At 36.4% G+C, this 19,092-nt stretch overlaps 1 protein-coding gene across 1 annotated transcript; it reads left to right on the top strand.

Moving 5' to 3' along the window:
* The first annotated feature begins 1,141 nt into the window (after positions 1-1,141).
* Positions 1,142-18,990, top strand: aox6 (aldehyde oxidase 6). The gene is made up of 35 exons (XM_052123807.1): positions 1,142-1,300; positions 1,565-1,622; positions 2,194-2,290; positions 2,432-2,540; positions 3,469-3,595; positions 3,696-3,757; positions 4,762-4,848; positions 5,125-5,205; positions 5,692-5,836; positions 6,009-6,101; positions 7,344-7,495; positions 7,641-7,734; positions 7,947-8,056; positions 8,138-8,322; positions 8,618-8,780; positions 8,885-8,974; positions 9,310-9,479; positions 9,678-9,804; positions 9,914-10,036; positions 10,414-10,510; positions 10,816-10,940; positions 11,456-11,589; positions 12,015-12,102; positions 12,501-12,587; positions 12,745-12,936; positions 13,172-13,399; positions 13,520-13,615; positions 13,696-13,824; positions 13,974-14,048; positions 15,333-15,385; positions 15,568-15,682; positions 15,772-15,837; positions 16,336-16,524; positions 18,379-18,546; positions 18,721-18,990. The coding sequence occupies exons 1-35, from the start codon at positions 1,247-1,249 to the stop codon at positions 18,781-18,783; spliced, it is 4,032 nt and encodes a 1,343-aa protein (XP_051979767.1). The 5' UTR covers positions 1,142-1,246; the 3' UTR covers positions 18,784-18,990.
* Positions 18,991-19,092: the final 102 nt, after the last annotated feature.

Below are 19,092 nucleotides of genomic sequence, written 5' to 3'. Positions count from 1 at the left end.
CCTTTCATTGCATTAGATGCCAAAGGTTGATTCTGGAGGAGATAAATTGATGTCCTCTGTAGAGCCTTATTTGAAAATTCCGTTGAGTCGTCTGTCGCCATCTGGTGGTCAAATTATTATTATTATTATTTATTTCTTTTTTTAAATAAGGCCTCTGTCGCCATCAGGTGGTTAGATTGTGTAACACATCTTCGCACCCCTTTGACTTAGATTTTCATATCATGTTTCATTATTAATTACGCTAATTTATACAAATAATTCACCTGCAGAAAAATAAAATTAGCCATAATGCACTTTTAAAATCCAGACACAAGGCGACGTGAAACAACAGAGAAACAAATATGGAATAAAATTGGTATAAAAATGTTGAAAAGGTTTTTTTTATGAGATATAATAAGGTCTTTGTCTTTCATCTAATGCTCGTATGATCTCTTAAGTCCTTGGTGTTAGTTTATGTTTTACGCTCCGCCCAAGTAAAAGAAAAACAGAGATTTTACAAAACCAATAACTATTTCAAATGGGACAGTAAGTTTTTATTCTGGTAGGTGGCGCTCGGTGGCTCAGAAAGCCCAATCCTCCATTTGGGCCACATAAAAAAAAAAAATTGTCTTATTTAACACATATCTACTCTGAATTATCGTTAAAATTCACTTATTAATTTAAGATTTGACACATAAATTCAATATGCCTCAGTCATCTCTATGCAATAATTAAAAAATAATAATAATCTGTATAACAAATGACTGCAGTTGATTCATTAATTTGTGGTTGTTGTTGATGTCACCGAAACATTAACCACTTTATGAATTTATTAAACTAAATTAATGAATATATTAATCTTTTAACATAACAAATATTTATACGTTCTTGCATAATGCATGACAAAACAAATCTTTGCTAGATTCTTCTTGCATGACGTCACGATTGTCACGAGCGTTCATCAAATCCTGAGTTTTTGACTTTTAATTACGAGTTCTACGGACGTGGGTTTAACAAGTAATCCCAATGAGCTGTGACCAGACCCATCATGTTTAACCAATTAGTGACACGTCCCGTTCTACTAAGCCCCGCCTATGTCTTTACATGTTTGATATAAATGCAATTCTGCCTACTCTTTTACTTCTAGTAGTTCCTACTCCGTAGAAGACCCCGCATTGTTTTCACAAACATTTCCTATTAGGATCTCAGAAGGTGCTCCAGTCTGCAAATTTCAGATAGTTTGTGTTGGACGTAAACTTTTAACAAGATGACTGAACATACCAGGAACGATGGCTTGATTTTCTATGTCAACGGGAAAAAGGTGCTTATTTCTCATGCTCTTGCAACAAGTTTGGGGAAACAGATACAAGTGTAATTTGGTCAGCTGTTTAGAGTAAATGCTGTTAAACTGTTACATGCATTGTAAAGTTTTATTGTTATGAAACCGTTGTAAAATGTAAAACATTGAAAATAATCTGTAGATTGGCGTTGAATATAATCTGCATTGATAATTATTATAATCTGCATGCAAGATATTAAGATGTTGAAGATAATTTGCATATGTTTATTTTCTTATTATTGACAGATAATGGAGAAGAACCCTGACCCAGAGGCAATGTTGCTGTCCTATGTCAGGCAGAAATGTATTTTTCACCTTTTTAATATTCATGCACTTAATTATTAATGATCATAATAGTATTTAAATATTCTATTAATTAGGAACATTGCTTTACAGTACAAAGTTAAGGGACCAGTTTCAGGGCAGTAGATTTGGTTACATTAATAACGTTAAACCATTAACAAACTTTAGAGACTGCATAACATTATGCATTATACTGTAAAAACATTGCAAACATAATTAATTATAATGAACACTATTATAAAGTGTTACCATGGATTATGGAGGAGAAGATTATGTCATTTTAAATATTACTGGGTTCATTTCTATTATTTTTCACCAATTGAAACATTCCAAGGAATGCATAATTTGTAAATGTCTGCTTAAATCAATACATAATATAGTATTATATAAAAAATTATCATAACTGTTTCGAACTTAAAATGGCCTACTTCTGGTCTACTTTCATCTAGGCACTAAAAAGCCCTTTATTTTGAATCATGAGGTTATGAATTAGAGTGAATGGTGTTTACCCGTTGTAAATCAATATTTAAAGTCATGCTTACATTTTTTTGAATTTGTGTATATGTGAACAGTACGGTTAACAGGCACCAAGAATGGCTGTGGTGGAGGGGGGTGTGGAGCCTGTACAGTCATGGTGTCCAGATACGACCCTGAAAGCAAAACCATCAAGTATCCTTTCACCAAATCTATCTCTGTCCCCTTTATCTTGCCATGCATAATGCACAAAAAGACACAATGCAGTTTATCTTCATAAAACAAATCTATCTGTGTTAATGCATGTATGATGCTAGTTTTTCCTTCACTGGCAAGTCATTTCTCCGTCAATGCCTGCTTGCTTCCTGTATGCCAACTTCACGGAGCAGCGGTGACAACGGTTGAAGGCATTGGAAGCACAAAAAACAAAATACACCCAGTCCAGGTAACAGATGTTAATCTAGATTATACATAGTCTAGATTATTAGATCCATTTTATGTGATTGGAGCCAGTTCAGGAATCATATTATAATATATACCACACCCAATCCAGACTATGAGATCCAGATTATGAGATTAGATTGGAGCCAGTTCAGGAATCAGATGATAATATGGATCTCATAATCTGGATTGGGTGTGATCTAGATTATAATTAGATTACTGATTGGCTCTAATCTGATCACATAATATGGATCTCATAATCTGGACTATGTCTAATCTAAATTATGTAATCAGATTACAAATTATGTAATCAGATTAGAGACAATCAGGAACACCCAATCCAGATTTTAAGATCCATATTATGTGATTATATTAGAACCAGTTCATGAATCAGATTATAATCTAGATCACACCCAATCCAGACTGAGATCCATATTATGAGATTAGATTAGAGCCAGTTCATGAATCAGATTATAATCTAGATTATGCACAGTCCAGATTAAGATCCATATTATGTGATTTATATTAGAGCCAATTCAGGAATCTGATTATAATCTATATCGCACCCAATCCAGACTGAGATCCATATTATGTGATTATATTAGAACCAGTTCATGAATCAGATTATAATCTAGATTATGCACAGTCCAGATTAAGATCCATATTATGTGATTTATATTAGAGCCAGTTCATGAATCTGATTATAATGTATATTGCACCCAATCCAGACTGAGATCCATATTATGTGATTAGATAAAAACTAGTTGAGGCATTGGATTATAATCTATATTTCACCCAATCAAAAGCCTTGGTGTATAATCTAGATTATGCCCATTATACAGATTATGAGATTGTGATGACCAGATTGCAAAATTAGATTAAAGCTACTTTAGTTATCAGATTTCCTCATTGGTTATGCATTTGTTCATCAGGAACGTATTGCAAAGGCTCATGGTACTCAGTGTGGATTCTGTACCCCTGGCATGGTGATGTCTATGTACACATTACTGAGAAATAATCCACAGCCAACCTTAGAAGAGATAACCGATGGTCTTGCTGGTGAAGATCCCATCCACCCACAAACCCAATCTCAAATATGCTAAAATTGTAATGACACTTTAACCAATCTTGAAAGTTTATTATACTTCTCCCTTTACAGGTAATTTATGCAGGTGCACAGGGTATCGTCCTATCGTTGATGGCTTCAAAACCTTCTGTGAGGTGAGTGGCACCACTTTTAGTTTTAGCTACAGAATAATGTAGAATTATGAAATCATATGATCTGTCTAGCATGCTATTCTTGATCCGTTATGGATTTGTTCCAAACTGTCCAACCACTAATCATTGTTTTATGCTTGATTTATCTAAAATGGACCCATTATATCTTTATTTAGCTTTCACATTTGTTTTTTTTTTTTCTCTCAAAAATTTGCTTTGTGGTTGACATAATGGCAGTGTTGCTGGTGATTTGCATGTTCATGATATTTTACAGTCTTATTTTAATGAAAAAAAGAATACTCTTTTATGCCCAAATATACACTCACTGAGCACTTTATTTAAAACACTATGGTAAAGTGCCCGACATGGTCTTCTGCTTTTGAAGCCCATCCGTCTCAAGGTTTGACCTGTTGTGCATTCTGAGATGCTCCTTTGCTCACTACAATTGTACAGAATGGTTATCCGAGTTACAGTAGCCTTTCAGTCAGCTCAAACCATTCTGGCCATCCTCTGTTGACCTCTCTCATCAACGAGGTGTTTCCATCTGCAGAACTGCTGCTCACTGGGTGTTTTTTTTTTTTGTTTGTTTTGTTTTTGGCACCATCCTGAGTAAACTTTAATGACTGTTGCGTGTGAAGGTGTGTAGGAAATCAACAGTTACAGAAATAATTAAACCAGCCCATCTGGCATCAACTATCATGCCACAGTCCAAATCACTAAGATCAAATTTTTACCCATTCTGATGGTTTATGTGAACATTAACTGAAGCTCCTGACCCGTATCTGCACAATTTTATGAACTGCACTGCTGCCTCACTCATGCGATTATCTAATCAGCCAATCATAAGTAGGTGTACAGTTTTGTTTTTTTTTCCAAATAAAGTGCTAAGTGAGTTAAAATCACTTATGTTTTTATTTGCATTTGTGGTATATTTGATCCCTTATGAATGCATATACAAATGAATGTAATTAGTGACCAGTAATGGACATTTTGCATTATTTTTATAGAGTGAAAACTGTTGCCAAAATGGAGCTGTAAATGAAACCGCGTGCTGCATGGCCAATGGAAATGGATCTAAGGAGCCTATGGATAATGTATGTTTGAGACCTTGGTGTCATGGTCACTTCGTCTGGGTTTCATCTTTGCTGTATCGCTGCACTTTGACATATTAGTTGCACTATAAATATACTCTAAAAATATTTAGTTTGAAGTATTTTTCAGTGCATGAATCTTTGGTTGTAATGTTGTATTTGGCTCACAAGCCAGAAATATTGCAAGAAACATTGAACATATAAACTAAACATCAGTGCATAAACCCAATGCATGCCTAGTGGGCGGAATAATTAAATTGGTTATTTTGTGTTTATTAGGGTAACCTCGAACTGTTTAGTAAAGATGACCTGCTTCCTCTGGACCCCACTCAGGATCTCATCTTCCCCCCTGAACTCATGGTTTGTTCTGAAGTATTTATTCATTATCAGTAGGGTGAAGGGTATCTATGAAAGACTAGTGTCTTTACCATAAAGTTAAGCTTAGTGTGGTGTTACCATTCGATTTTGACTTGTCAACTTTACTTGACTTTAATTAAGATGTTTAAAGCCTTTGAGACTGTAGTAACCTAAAATGTTGGTTGGATAGGAAATTTAAGCTTTATCAAGGGTAGAATTTTGCTCCTGTTATAATTTCATTTTTATGAAGTATTAATTCATAATATAAACACCGTATATTATAAATTAAATATTTTTATATACATGTATAATTAATACAGTATTTTATTATTAGTAGTAGTAGTCGTATATAGTTTAGTTTCCTGCAACATAAAATAAGTTAATATGCTGCTAATAAATTAATGAAGAATAAATCAATAAATATGTAAAATTGTTTGATTTTGTTTCCATGTGTGTGGTGTTTTTAAAAAAATAATAATTTTTTATTAGTTAATGGCAGATAGTCTGGATCAAACCACTCAGAAGTTTGTTGGAGAGAGAATGACCTGGATCTCCCCCGGATCTCTGGATGAGCTGCTCCAACTCAAGGCGGATTACCCACAAGCACCTATTGTCATGGGCAACACCAATATAGGTTACATTTTGCCAAATTGAAACAAAACCTAATCAATAATCCAATGCAGTTTTGTTAGCTAATTCAACATTATCAGTTCAGTATGACTTATGCCTCGTTCTTGTTCGATAAGTATTTGATTGTATCTCCTTGGCAAATGTCCAAATAAGCAATAAGATTATTATTTTACCAGGTCTGGACATCAAGTTCAAGGGCATCTTCCATCCCATTATTATATCACCCACAAGAGTGCCAGAACTGTTCAAGGTTTCACAGAAACCAGAAGGTATGTGTGTGTTTGTGGTGTTCTAAATGACAACACTGTCCCCAAAAGGATGGTAAAACCTGAAATGATCTACACTGTGGGTATCTGCCAACAGTCCCCACAAAGAAAATGACTTCACTAATTGCACTAACGTCTTTGTAAAAATGCATAAAGGATTCGGTTAGGGTTAGGTATAGGAGGAGGAGATAAAAAAATGCCATTAGCTCAGTGTAAAGACCATAGAGATTAGTAGTCCCTACCTCAATAACAAAACAAACAAGTGCATATACACCGATCAGTCACAACATTAGAACCACCTGCCTACTATTGTGTTGGTCACCATTGTGCCGCCAAAAAAGTGCCAACCCGCACACCTGCTATTCTGAGATGATATTTTTCTCACCATAGTTATACAGAGTGGTTATCTGAGTTACCATAGCCTTTGTCGGATCTAACCAGTCTGGCCATTCTCTGTTGACCTCATCAACAAGGCGTTTCTATACGCAGAACTGCCGCTCACTGGATGTTTTTTGTATTGTTTTAATCCCAGAAATATTCAAACCAGCCCATCTGGCACTAACAATCATCCATGTGATTTTCTAAACAGCCAATCGTGTTGCAGAAGTGCAGTGCGTAAGATCATGCAGATACGGGTCAGGAGCTTCAGTTAATGTTCACATCAACCATCAGAATGGGTAAAAATGTGATCTCATTGATTTGGACTGTGGCATGATTGTTGGTGCCAGACGGGCTGGTTTGAGTATTTCTGTAACTGCTGATCTCCTGGGATTTGAACACGCTCTCATCAACAGCCTTGTTGATGAGAGCGGTCAGAGAATGGCTAGAATGGTTTGATCGGACAATGTCTACAGTAACTCAGATAACCTCTCTGTAAAATTGTGGTGAAGAATTTCATCTCAGTATGATATGTGGATTGGTGCCGTTTTGGTGGCACGATGGGGACCAACACAGTATTAGGCAGGTGGTTTTAATGTTGTGGCTGATCGGTGTAGGTCTTGCTACTTCTGTGGGGAAAATGTCTGTAAATGTTCCCACATTGAGAATTTAAATTTTTTTCTCTTTGGTTTGTTTTTTCTTATTTTGTCTCCTTGTTTCTTTTGGTTTTCTCTTGTTTTGTTTTAAACTGGTACTCTTGTTTTGAAAATTTGCTGATGATGTCACAATAACATATCTTGCATGTATTGTAAATGTCCTGTCCACTAACACACACCAGAAGCTTTACTAAGTCATTTGTATTTTTAGGTGTTTGTGTTGGTGCTGGGTGCAGTATGTCAGTGCTGAAGAGTGTGTTGGAGAGAAATTGTAGTTCTTTCCCTCAAGAGAATACACACATGTTCAGAGCTCTACTGCAGCAGATAAATCTCGTGGGAGGACAGCCAATCCGAAACGTGGCAGTAGGTGTAAACAGTCACTTCTCTCTCTCTCTCTCTCTCTCTCTTTAAGTCAAATCCGGTCAAGGTTTATTAACCATGCTTAGAAACCAGAACAATTTTCCAGTGACATTGGCTTAGACATTTAGATGTTAATGTTTATATGTAGACACTGGGTGGGAACATTGCCAGTGCATATCCAAATTCGGACCTGACCCCTGTCCTAGCTGCAGGGAGATGCACTCTAGTGGCTCTGTCCAAAGGTAAGCTGGTTTAATATTTTATAGTGATATAATGGGCTGGTTATGGAAAGGAGTGATCAGTCAATATGGGTTTTTCAATGTCTGATACTGATACCAATATCTATAGAGCTGGGTGGCTGATGGTGAAAGTAATGCCATTCATAATGTGTACTACATGTCCCTTTAAATAATTATGCCATTGATGTCATTATTCTACAAATAAACCATTACAGAGGGGCGAAGGAGGGTGCCCATCGATAAAGATTTTTTCCTTGGATTTGCAAAGACTGCTCTAAAACCAGATGAGATTGTGCTGTCTGTTTTCATTCCGGCTTCGAGAAAGGTGAGAATCCCAATAAGATTTATAGTATGTTCTGATCTGTTTGACATCCTCCATTTGCTAACCTAATATATATTTTATCAGGATGAGATTGTACAAGCATTTCGTCACGCCCCACGTAAAGAGAATGCTCTAGCTACGGTGAACGCTGGGATGCGCGTTTGGTTCATCGAGAATTCAAATGTGGTGAAAGAGATCAGTATTTATTACGGAGGAGTTGGACCAACCATCCTCAGTGCAGACCAAGCATGTGAACAGATTGTAGGAAGGTAACACACCGATTTATATTTCTTTGAGTTGCATGCTTAAATATTCTAATTAAGTCATTTTTCAAGTGTTTTTGTTTGGATTATGTTTTTATTTATAAATTTTTTTTGTCTCTGTTTTTGTTTTGTTTCAAATTTTTGTTTTGTTTCTTTTGTTCTTTTCTGTTTTGTGTTGCTTCACTTTTTTTGTTTTGCTTTGTGTTTTTTTTTTTTTCTATGTTTTGCTTTTTTGTTATATTTCTGTATTTTGTTTCTATTTGTTTTTGTTTCCTTTTTCACTTTTTGTTTTGTCCCCAAGGCCTTGGGAGGAGACGACTTTAAATGATGCATATGGGATGCTGGTTGATGATATCAGCCTTGGTGCGTCTGCTCCAGGTGGAAAAGTGGAATTCCGCAGATCTCTGACCCTCAGTTTGCTCTTTAAATTCAACCTGCATGTCCTTCAGTACCTGAAGGAGAAGGTATGAACAATATCACCCGCACTCCTTCTGTGAAAGCGGCAGAGGTTTTGGAGATCACACGTTTAAATAAGTTTGTTCACCATGCCTTGGGTATTGCTTAACAGGATGTGACTCTAAGTGAAATACCCAAAGAGATGCAAAGTGCAATCCAACCTCTTCCCAAACACATTCATCCCAGCTACCAGGAGTTTCAGGTGACGCTATATGATATTTCCTAGCTGTACTTAGAGAAATGTTTCCGGGTTCAATAAAGTTAAGTTCAATCAACTGCATTTATGGCATAATGTTGATTTACCCATCCCTTGTTTATTTTTAAAAAAGTCAAAAATGACGAACGCAGTAAAGCATCTACAATAGAAGTGAATGGGGGCCAGTCCATAAACTATAAAATGCACACTGTTACAGAAGTAAAGCCGCAAGTTGCAAGCATTGTGTGCGCAAAATGGTGGTAGCACCATGGGACATGTTCATGCTGGATATTTTGGAGGTGCACATGGCTTACAGTGTGTGTCTGCGTTTATGCATACAGAATGTTTTGGAGAATCAGCCTGTACAAGATCCAGTGGGTCGACCTGTAATGCACCGCACGGCTCTGAGTCAGGCTACAGGAGAAGCTGTGTACTGTGATGACCTGCCACACACTGATTGTGAACTATTCCTAGGGATTGTAACAAGCTCCAGACCACACGCTAAGATCACGTAAGACATTCGGATGCATTCCAGACATGCAGTCTGAGAAGCTTCAACAAACGTCAACCAAATTTAGTGCGATAAATTCAACAGAGATGGAAACTTGCAAGATATTTAGTAAAATAATTAACTTGAAACTTGACTTGTTAGTCTGTGCAGTAACTTAAATGAGTAAATGCATTATTATTTCTTTTTTTTTTTTTTTAGTCACATTGACTTCAGTGAAGCTCTGAATCTTCCTGGTGTGGTTGATGTTGTCACTGCTAAAGACATACCCGGCAAAAAATTCAGAACCTTCACAGGCTTTGATGAAGAGCTGCTGGCCGAACATGAGGTTTATAGTTTTTGCTGTTTTATGTTACTTTAAAATTGTGTATTAAAGTGTCTCAAAATAAGATGACATTCCAGGTGTTGCTAGAATCATAAGTCCAATGTGTCATCAGGTGAGCTGTGTGGGTCAGATGGTTTGCGCCGTGGTTGCTGATTCCAAAGCTCATGCTAAACGTGGAGCAGCTGCAGTGAAGATCGGCTACGAGGACCTTCAGGATCGTATTTTTACTTTCGAGGTGAGAGATTTTGACTTGCCCATTAACCGCTTTACAGTCGGCTTTGGCAAGGAGGAGGTGAGAACCGGCTTGGCAATACAAATAATAGTTTTAATAATAAACTGAATGAAAAAACACAGAGGAGCTCCATGTCATTCTCTCTCTCGAACTGTTGTCACCGGCCGCCTTATCCCTCCTGCGCCCCCATCAGGTTGATTGGGGACCAGGCGTGCGTTGTTCCAGCCCGGCCCCTTCCTCCTCCGCTCTACACCAACATATATTCTCTCTTTTCATGTACAGCATCGTTATACTGTCTCCATCTGCCTTTCTTTACCTACATCGCAACTTGTTCAATATTTCATTCTCATATAGTCAACCTTGGATCTGCTTGTTTGCAGGAGGCAATAGAGAAACAGTCTTTTTTTCTGCCCCGGAGGACGATTGAAAGAGGAAATGTGGAAAAGGGGTTGGAAGAGGCAGAACAAGTGCATGAAGGTATAAATGCACATACATCCATAACCAAACTTCCCCTCTGATTCCCCCAAGCTGACAAAAGCCACACCATTGGTTGGCTTTACAACCTTTAATCATTTTGATACTGTATATCACACATGTTGAAACCTTGAAGTTGAAGTTGTGAACCGCAAAAACAGCCTCCGCGGTAGGATTTATTTTTCCTGTTTTGCTAATTAATATATCAGACTATTAAACGGATTAAAGGTCATTTTAATTTCTGGATGCCCTTTCCCTCTAAGGGCTTATGAAATATTATACAATAAATGCCTCCGCATGTTCCATAGGAGAGATTCGGATCGGAGGACAGGAACATTTCTATTTGGAAACGCAGAGTTTTCTGGTTATTCCAGTTGGGGAAGAGAAGGAGATGAAAGTTTATTTGTCTACGCAACATCCTGCATTTGCACAGGTATTTTATATCTGTTCATTTAAATTAGTATAGTATGAAATAATTACAAACATCTATAGCCACTCATAACAGCTAGGGTTTTTGGTTATTTAAAGCCACGGTCAAATCTACACTTCACACTCCATTCACTCCCATTTAAAATGCATCCGAATGCATGCCACTGGAAACACAAGCTCATGTGAAGATATTACCGGCAAATTCGGATGATGGAAAAAAAATGTGTGACCTATGGAAGATTGAAACGTCACACATTGACCTCTTGGCTCAATAAAGAGAATTCATATTTCAAAGCTACATGTTTTTAATTGTTACCAGAAAGTGAGAAGAATATATATTAAATATAATATCAATTGCTTTTTGTACTGCATTATTTATTAAATCTAGAAGCCCTTGAATGTGATATCATATCCTGTCTGTTGCAGTGCAGAAGTAATTGTGCATGCTCTAAACCTTATGCCACTGTGGTTTTACTCCAATGCAAACTGTTTACGTGGTTTGTTGTCTTTTTGATGTAGGAAGCAGTCGCTGAGACTTTGAACATTCCGTCCAATCGCGTTTCTTGTCACGTTAAACGACTGGGCGGGGCCTTTGGTGGCAAAGTCACCAAAACGTCTATTTTAGCCTCCATCACTGCCGTTGCTGCATGGAAGTGAGTCGAAATAAGCTGGACACACAAATCATAATTGATGATTCATTGCATGTCTCATTTTAACTTTTTACTCATTATTTTTTATTTTATTGTATTTCTTTTTTTTTGTTCACATCAGACGCATGATTGCACAAAAAAAAAGAAAAGCTAGCCACACTGCTATAAATGGAATACCTGTCTTTTTATATGTTGGCCTTTCTCCGCAAATCTAGATGTATGTGATTTAATTACAATTTGATTAATTGCCATTCCATGTAATTCAATTAAATATTGTAATCTATTGACCGCCCTGTTTTTGGTGTCTTAAAAATGCTGAAAAAACATAGATGTGTGGCGCAAAATTCAAAATGCATGCTTAGAAAAAGAATTGAGAAACTGCGCAGATGGATGCAAAATCACTACCTCAAACTCTTCTTCCTGCTCAGGACTGGACGGCCAGTACGATGTGTTTTGGAAAGAGGAGAGGATATGCTGATAACAGGAGGGCGCCACCCAGTGTGGGGAAAATATAAGGCAAGGACTTTTACGTTAAAAACCTGCTTTATTCACCAAATGTAAACAAACACAGCTAACATTATTCACATTAACATTATAATATTATTACATTTGTGAATGAACAGTAGTGTGTGTCCCTTAATGTTAACTTGATTTCTTTTTATCAGGGCTACTAGTAAAATTGCTACAAATATTTTTGTTTGTGCATTAGCATGTGTATTTATTTATTTTGCATATTTTGGGGCTCATTTATGTGTCATTCATATTTCTTGAATAAAATGTTGCAATGTGATAATTTATAAGAATGGTTTAATGAAGGAATATTTTTCTGCCCATATTTCACTTTCGTCTTTGCTAATGTGTTTATATGCATGTATGTTGTCATCTGTTATTATCTGTTTGTGTATGTCAAACAGGTTGGATTTACGAAGGACGGAAGAATAACCGCCGCTGATTTTCAATACTATGCCAACTCCGGGAATACAGCGGATGAATCTGTACTGGTAAGATGATTTACCTTGAAGATTTCCTAAGATTAGGCGTATCTCCTAGATGTTGGAACCAACTTGTTTAGGGTCTTATGTTAGTAAGATGGCTCTATCAAACTGATGCCTGGGTGAAAATCATCAGATAACATTGAAAATTATTTTTACATTCCAGGTTGTTGAGAAAATTCTCCTACATCTTGATAATGCCTACAATATTCCAAACCTGCGTGGCAAATCAGCAGCCTGCAAGACCAACCTGCCCTCCAATACGGCGTTTAGAGGGTTCGGTGTACCGCAGTGCATGCTGGTCGTTGAGAATATGATCAGTGATGTGGCTCTTAAACTCGGACGTCTGCCTGAAGAGGTCAGGTTTTAAATGAGTGTTTATGCTTTTGGCCCATTTGCACTGGTTAAATTGTCATCGTACTTTACAAGTATTACTAGTATCATTATTATCACTACACAACATGTTTCCTATAATCATGCTGATAAATTATTTTTTATTTATTTGTATATATTATTTTTTTTTTTTTATTTTTTTTTTTATTTAGCTTTTTATTTATTTCTTATTATTCATAGTTTATGACTTTATTTTACAGATCAGGGAGATAAACATGTACAAGGAAGTTTCCCTGACTCACTATAAGATGGAGTTTGACCCAGAGAATCTTGTCCGTTGTTGGGATGACTGTAAGGAGAAAGCCGAGTTCCAGCGCCGGCGACAGGCCATTGATATGTTTAACCAGCAGAATCAGTACAAAAAGAGAGGAATCGCCATAATACCCATTAAATATGGCGTTGGCTTTTCAGAGGGCTTTCTCAATCAGGTTACTGTTACTTAACTCTTTAGCCCAAACTCTGAGTCTGATGGAAAGTATTTCTTAAAGCTTCTTCTTTTTTTGTATAAACTCTAAATTGATATGTTGGTGTGTTTGTTAATATCAAAGGCCGCTGCTCTTGTGCATATTTATAAGGATGGATCTGTACTTGTAAGTCATGGTGGGGCAGAAATGGGCCAAGGCATACACACTAAAATCCAACAGGTACCACTTGTTTTTTTTTTTCTATACTTGTTTGCAACCATTTCATGCCAGTTTTTGGATTGATCATGTGCCATTCACAGGTGGCAAGTCGAGAGCTGAATATCCCAGCTTCCCTTATCCATATCTCAGAAACTAGCACAGAATGTGTCCCAAACACTTGCCCATCTGCTGCATCCTTTGGTACCGACGCCAACGGAATGGCTGTGCAGGTAAAACAAGGCTGTCGTTTTAAGGATGTTTTAGTCTTGGTGGATCTTTAGGAAGTAATTTAAAGAATATTTGTTTATTGTATTGTTTGTCTTAACTTTAAAGACAATTTTAGTTAATGTTTGTTTTGTATCATATGGAAATTTTGCAGGATGCCTGTCAAATACTGTACAAAAGACTTGAGCCAATCAGAAAGAAGAATCCTAATGGGACATGGCAGAACTGGGTAAAGTGAAGAAACTATTCAAAAAATCATCAATCAGATAATCTTAGTGATTTTAAATATTTCAGTCAGTCACTTTTATTTATAATGCACATTTAAAAACAACAAAATTAACATGTTATTTACATATGTACCCTCCTGAGACCTGAGCGTGACTCCTGGGTGCATTTTCCATTTCCCTTTTTGATTTGTAACTAGTAGCACCTAATAAACAAGCAAAAAATACATTAATAAATAAAAAATCTAGAGCAAATATTTTTCCATATATGTGGACAGTGGTACTAAGTTTTTCTTTTTTTTTTTTCTTTTTTTTTAAATAATACCAAGATGTAGAAAGTCTTATTTTTTCATCAAATTGTTTGTTCATGTTTTTGAGATGTTATGAGAAATTGGCATAATTAATTCTGATTGAAAGGAATGGCCAGCATCATCCAATCACTGCCAACAATGTTAAAATAAAATGTACTTATAAACATTTTCCAAACATGTTGAGTGGTCCAAACATAATCTGCAGCATGAGTGAATGGCTGCACTGAAAAATATAGGATGTCCCCTTCCTCCCTTTTTAATAAATTGCTTAACCTCCAGTGTGCTGACTGTTGGCACTGGTCTCAGAACAGTTCAAAATGCACCTTATTTTCATCCTAACTCTCGATAAAGCCTTTTAAAGTAACACTTTTCAGTTTTTGGATTAACCCATTGATTCTTAATGTGAAAATGCACAGTGAATATAGGGATGCATTTACTAATGTTAATGAATAGAACCATACTGAACAGTGATGAAAAAATAAAATATAGAAAAATGACAAACAGATGTGCTAAAGTTGAAAGTTTTTCAAAATAATAATTTTTTTCAACTTGAGGGAATAATGTCCCAAAATCCACGTTTGTGGACATGTTGATGCGCAAAAAAATTACTCTAACAGGTTTGAATGGAAAAAAAAAAACTCAAAGATGTTTCTTACCAGAGGCACTTTTGTTTGCTCTGTACCCTTAAAAGCACTTCATGGAAATCAGCATCATGTTGTTGTCATGTTTGACCCTTAAACAACAGTAAAGAGTGTTGTGAACCGTATTCAGGCAGTTTAAATTGTACTATGCCTTGCATATAGTGACGCCCAAATACGACATCCACGCATGTGTACACAGGGTCGCACAACGGTATACGTTTAATTGAATTTATAATTCATTAAATCAATAATATCGACAGTTTCCTCCTATAAAGTGTATAGTTAACCTATTTATAATTCATTTAATTTATTTATTCTTCAATTATTATTTTTTAAGGTAATGACTGCATTTTTGGAGAAGATCAGTCTGTCAGCCACAGGATATTATAGGTAAACTGAGTCTTCTCAAACATATGCCTTTTTATCTTTAAATGTGAAGCTAGTTTGATTTTTAAACATTTAAAATGCTATTTGAAAGAATGTTTTCTATCAAAGAAGTTAAACAAATGCTTCAAACCAGACCAAACATGGCATTTTTGTTTGAGCAGTGTGAATGTTTTGTCTGATCTCAGAGGTCATGATCTGGACATGGACTGGGAGAAACAGGAAGGGAAGCCGTATGCTTATTTCACATATGCAGTGTGCTGCAGTGAAGTGGAGCTGGACTGTTTGACTGGAGAGTATAGAGTAAATCCATATATAATGGAATTTTTGTCTTTTAACTTTTTCTATAATTGGTACTGCATAGCACATCTCTCACATGCTTTTCATTTTAGACTTTAAGGACGGACATTGTTGTTGATGTCGGAAGAAGCATAAATCCATCCATTGATATTGGCCAGGTAAAATTATTTCTATTTTGCAACCCACCAGACCGCTCTATTCTCCCGCTGGCCAGTCCGCCCCTGATCGGCCCCAAAAAGTGCGTCGGCCCACCGGAAGATGACCGGTGTGCCAGATTGCCAATCCAGCACTGCCTATACCTAAACTCTATGAATTAGTTTACTGATAAATTGGATTATTATTTTTTTTTTTTTGATTAATCACTTAGGGAGACAGTATACCTTTTTTTTTATTAAGTCTTCGCTATCACTTATCATTTCCAAGATTTGAGCGTAGTTTGATTTTAAAATGTATCTCAGCAATTTGATTTACAGTATTTCTCATTTGCTATCATTAAATTGTATTTCATCATATAAAGAATAAGCTCTTGGTGGGCTGTTGGCCACCCTGCACTGTAAATATCATCTTTAGCCATTGAAAAACCTATATTGGTCAAACACGCTATGCTATATATTGTTTATCATTTATCATATTATCATACTATGTGTTTGTGTCAGATTGAGGGAGCGTTCATGCAGGGTTTGGGTCTCTACACAATGGAGGAAATTAAGTTCTCTCCGTCTGGTGTTCTGTACACACGAGGTCCAGGCCAGTACAAGATCCCAGCGTTCTGCGATGTTCCTCTGAAGTTTAACGTCTACCTGTTAGCCGGCTCCTCCAACCCACTTGCCATCTACTCCTCAAAGGTGATTCACTTTTTTTCCCTTCCAAGGTCAATTTAATTAAATTTTGTGGTACCCTTGTGATTCCCTTCATTTCAAGTTCAGTTTTGTTTTCCTTGACTTTGAAGTGGTCAGTTTATTTTTGTGGTACTCTTGTGGTTGAATTCCCTAATTTTAAAATTCAATGCAGTGAAATTAATTTAATTCAATTGAATTATTCACTGTAATTTCAAGTTAAAAATTTTTTTGGTACCTTTTGTAATTCACTTAAAGGTGCAGTATGTAAGATTCAGAAACCCTTGTTATTAATGACACCTGTGGCCGTTAAGTGAACTGCAGCAGCTACCTGTTGCTCGTGCATGCGCACACACTCCATAGGGACATGAGCGAGCAAGCATTGACAAAACGATGACGTAACGTATAAAGAGACTGAATGTGATTCACTGGCATCATGTTGACAGATGAGGCAGCATAATTAAAATTACACAGTTATGATTGTTTTACTACAAACTTTGAGACTTTATATTATATTCAACTCGCCAGGGCTGAAACAAAGTCTGGATATACGTCTGACTATTCAAGACTGTAGTTTGAAATCACTTTTCAATGCATCATGCATTATGTCGGCGTTAGCAAGCTAGCCAGCTTTATCAATAGTTGTTAGCTAAATTTGGTGGATGATGACCGAAGCTGTTTTAAAATAGACTACAATATTAAGACAATTCAGTTTTGATGTGATTCCATCACAACTGTCATTTTGATATGTGCGTGTGTGCACGTGTGCATGCTGCATAACCAAGTTATATTACTCTAATGAATGGAGCTTTTTGCATTCTTGATCATTGTCTAGCATTCATTTAATGTGTTATTGTAGTTAAATTTGCTGAATAATTACAAATTACCATTTACATTTAACCGGACTTTTAGTATAAAGAGAAAATCTTAGAAATTATTTGATAGTAGCTTGAAATACATCAGCGTTGGCAGGCAAGATCAAGTTAGCTAAAATTACACCGATCAATCCTTATGGCACTATATTTCACATGCTTGGCTGTATGTAAGATTTCCTGTCCCATAAGAACGCCAATTCAGGGTCTGTTTTGATCCCCAAAACCGAACAAAGATCCCTCCAGGAATCAAATGCCCTGCCGATGTTCACTGTAGTTTTCGCTCAACCACGATCACGTTCCCACTTAGCCAGACGGGATTCAGTAGATGTATTTTTTTATTTTTTTGGGGGGCTTATTCTGAGTTTGTGTAGGAGTCGGTGTTGTGCTGGGAGCCGGACGTTTGCTGGATTCCATCTCTAAGATAACGTTACCTAGTGTTGCAAACTGTCTGTTGACGCTGTTGAATATTAGAAAAGAAGCTACTGTCTGAGGCAAGGCTCTCTGGAGCGTGCATGAACGTCACATCCTTTGGATTTTCCTTGCAAATGCGACCCGCTCCCTTCACATGAAAATCAGTCTACAGGCTTTAATATGCAACCTAGGAAGTCCGGGAAGGGCACATTTTTTATGTTGCGTTACAAGCCGTTCACATATTGGCAAAAAAAAAGAAACATTTGACATTGCACCTTTAATTTCAAATTAAAATCAATTACATTTTGTGGTTCCCTTGTGGTTTGCTTACTTTTAAATGTAATTCAATTTTGTGATTGCCTTGACTTTGAAATTAAATAATTTTTATTTAATGTTGTGCTACTCTTCTGGTTGAATTTGCATAATTTAAAATGTCAATTACTGTAAATTCATTTGAATTTCCAGTCTGCAGATCTCAGATTGCAGTCTGATTTTGGATATTGTTTTATTTATTTGAGATTTAGTCCAGGGTAACTGCAATAAAGCACTGTCCAGTTGTGATTCCATGTTGTTTTAGGGGATCGGAGAACCTGCCGTGTTCCTGGGTAGTTCTGTATTCTTTGCTATTAAAGACGCTTTGACCGCAGCCCGCAAAGATGCAGGATTAAGTGGCCCTTTCATCCTGAACAGCCCTGCCACTCCAGAGCGAGCATGTCTGGCATGTGCCACGCGCTTCACAAAGATGGTACGAGAAACTGTCACCAAGTTATGCATTTAAATACTAAAACCGTGTTTAAATCCACATCTAGAGGAAATGACTCCTTGATAAAACATTCATAGATGAAGATTCATTAATGAAATGTATGAGATGAGATATTGAGATACTGAGAATTTTTAATGTAGTTTTGTATCCTTTAAGGTTTCACAGAGTGAATCAAGATCAACTTCTGGATCAGCTCAGCCATGGGCTCTGGACATATGAAATCTTCATCATCATAATCGTATATTACCATATTACACTTTCATCAGACTTAAAACTTAAGATCTTTGTTTTCATTAAAATTCACAAGAATTATGATTTCATAATCTTACAGTTTAACAAATTATTACTGAATAATCCTTATTAATTGAAAAACCACAAAATGTAATCACATACATCAAATTACAGATTTATTACTAACATGTGAATCTTATGTCATTTAATCTCAGATAAATAAATGGCTTTTGCACTAAAAATGTGAGTTCTTTAACCTGTTTGTGACAAATATAATAAATGTGAATAAAATTTAAC

The sequence above is a fragment of the Xyrauchen texanus genome, chromosome 50 (genome assembly GCF_025860055.1).
Source record: "Xyrauchen texanus isolate HMW12.3.18 chromosome 50, RBS_HiC_50CHRs, whole genome shotgun sequence".
NCBI classification, from domain to species: domain Eukaryota; kingdom Metazoa; phylum Chordata; class Actinopteri; order Cypriniformes; family Catostomidae; genus Xyrauchen; species Xyrauchen texanus.
The sequence above is the reverse complement of the archived record's forward strand: the minus strand, read 5'-3'. Positions and strand labels throughout refer to the sequence as shown.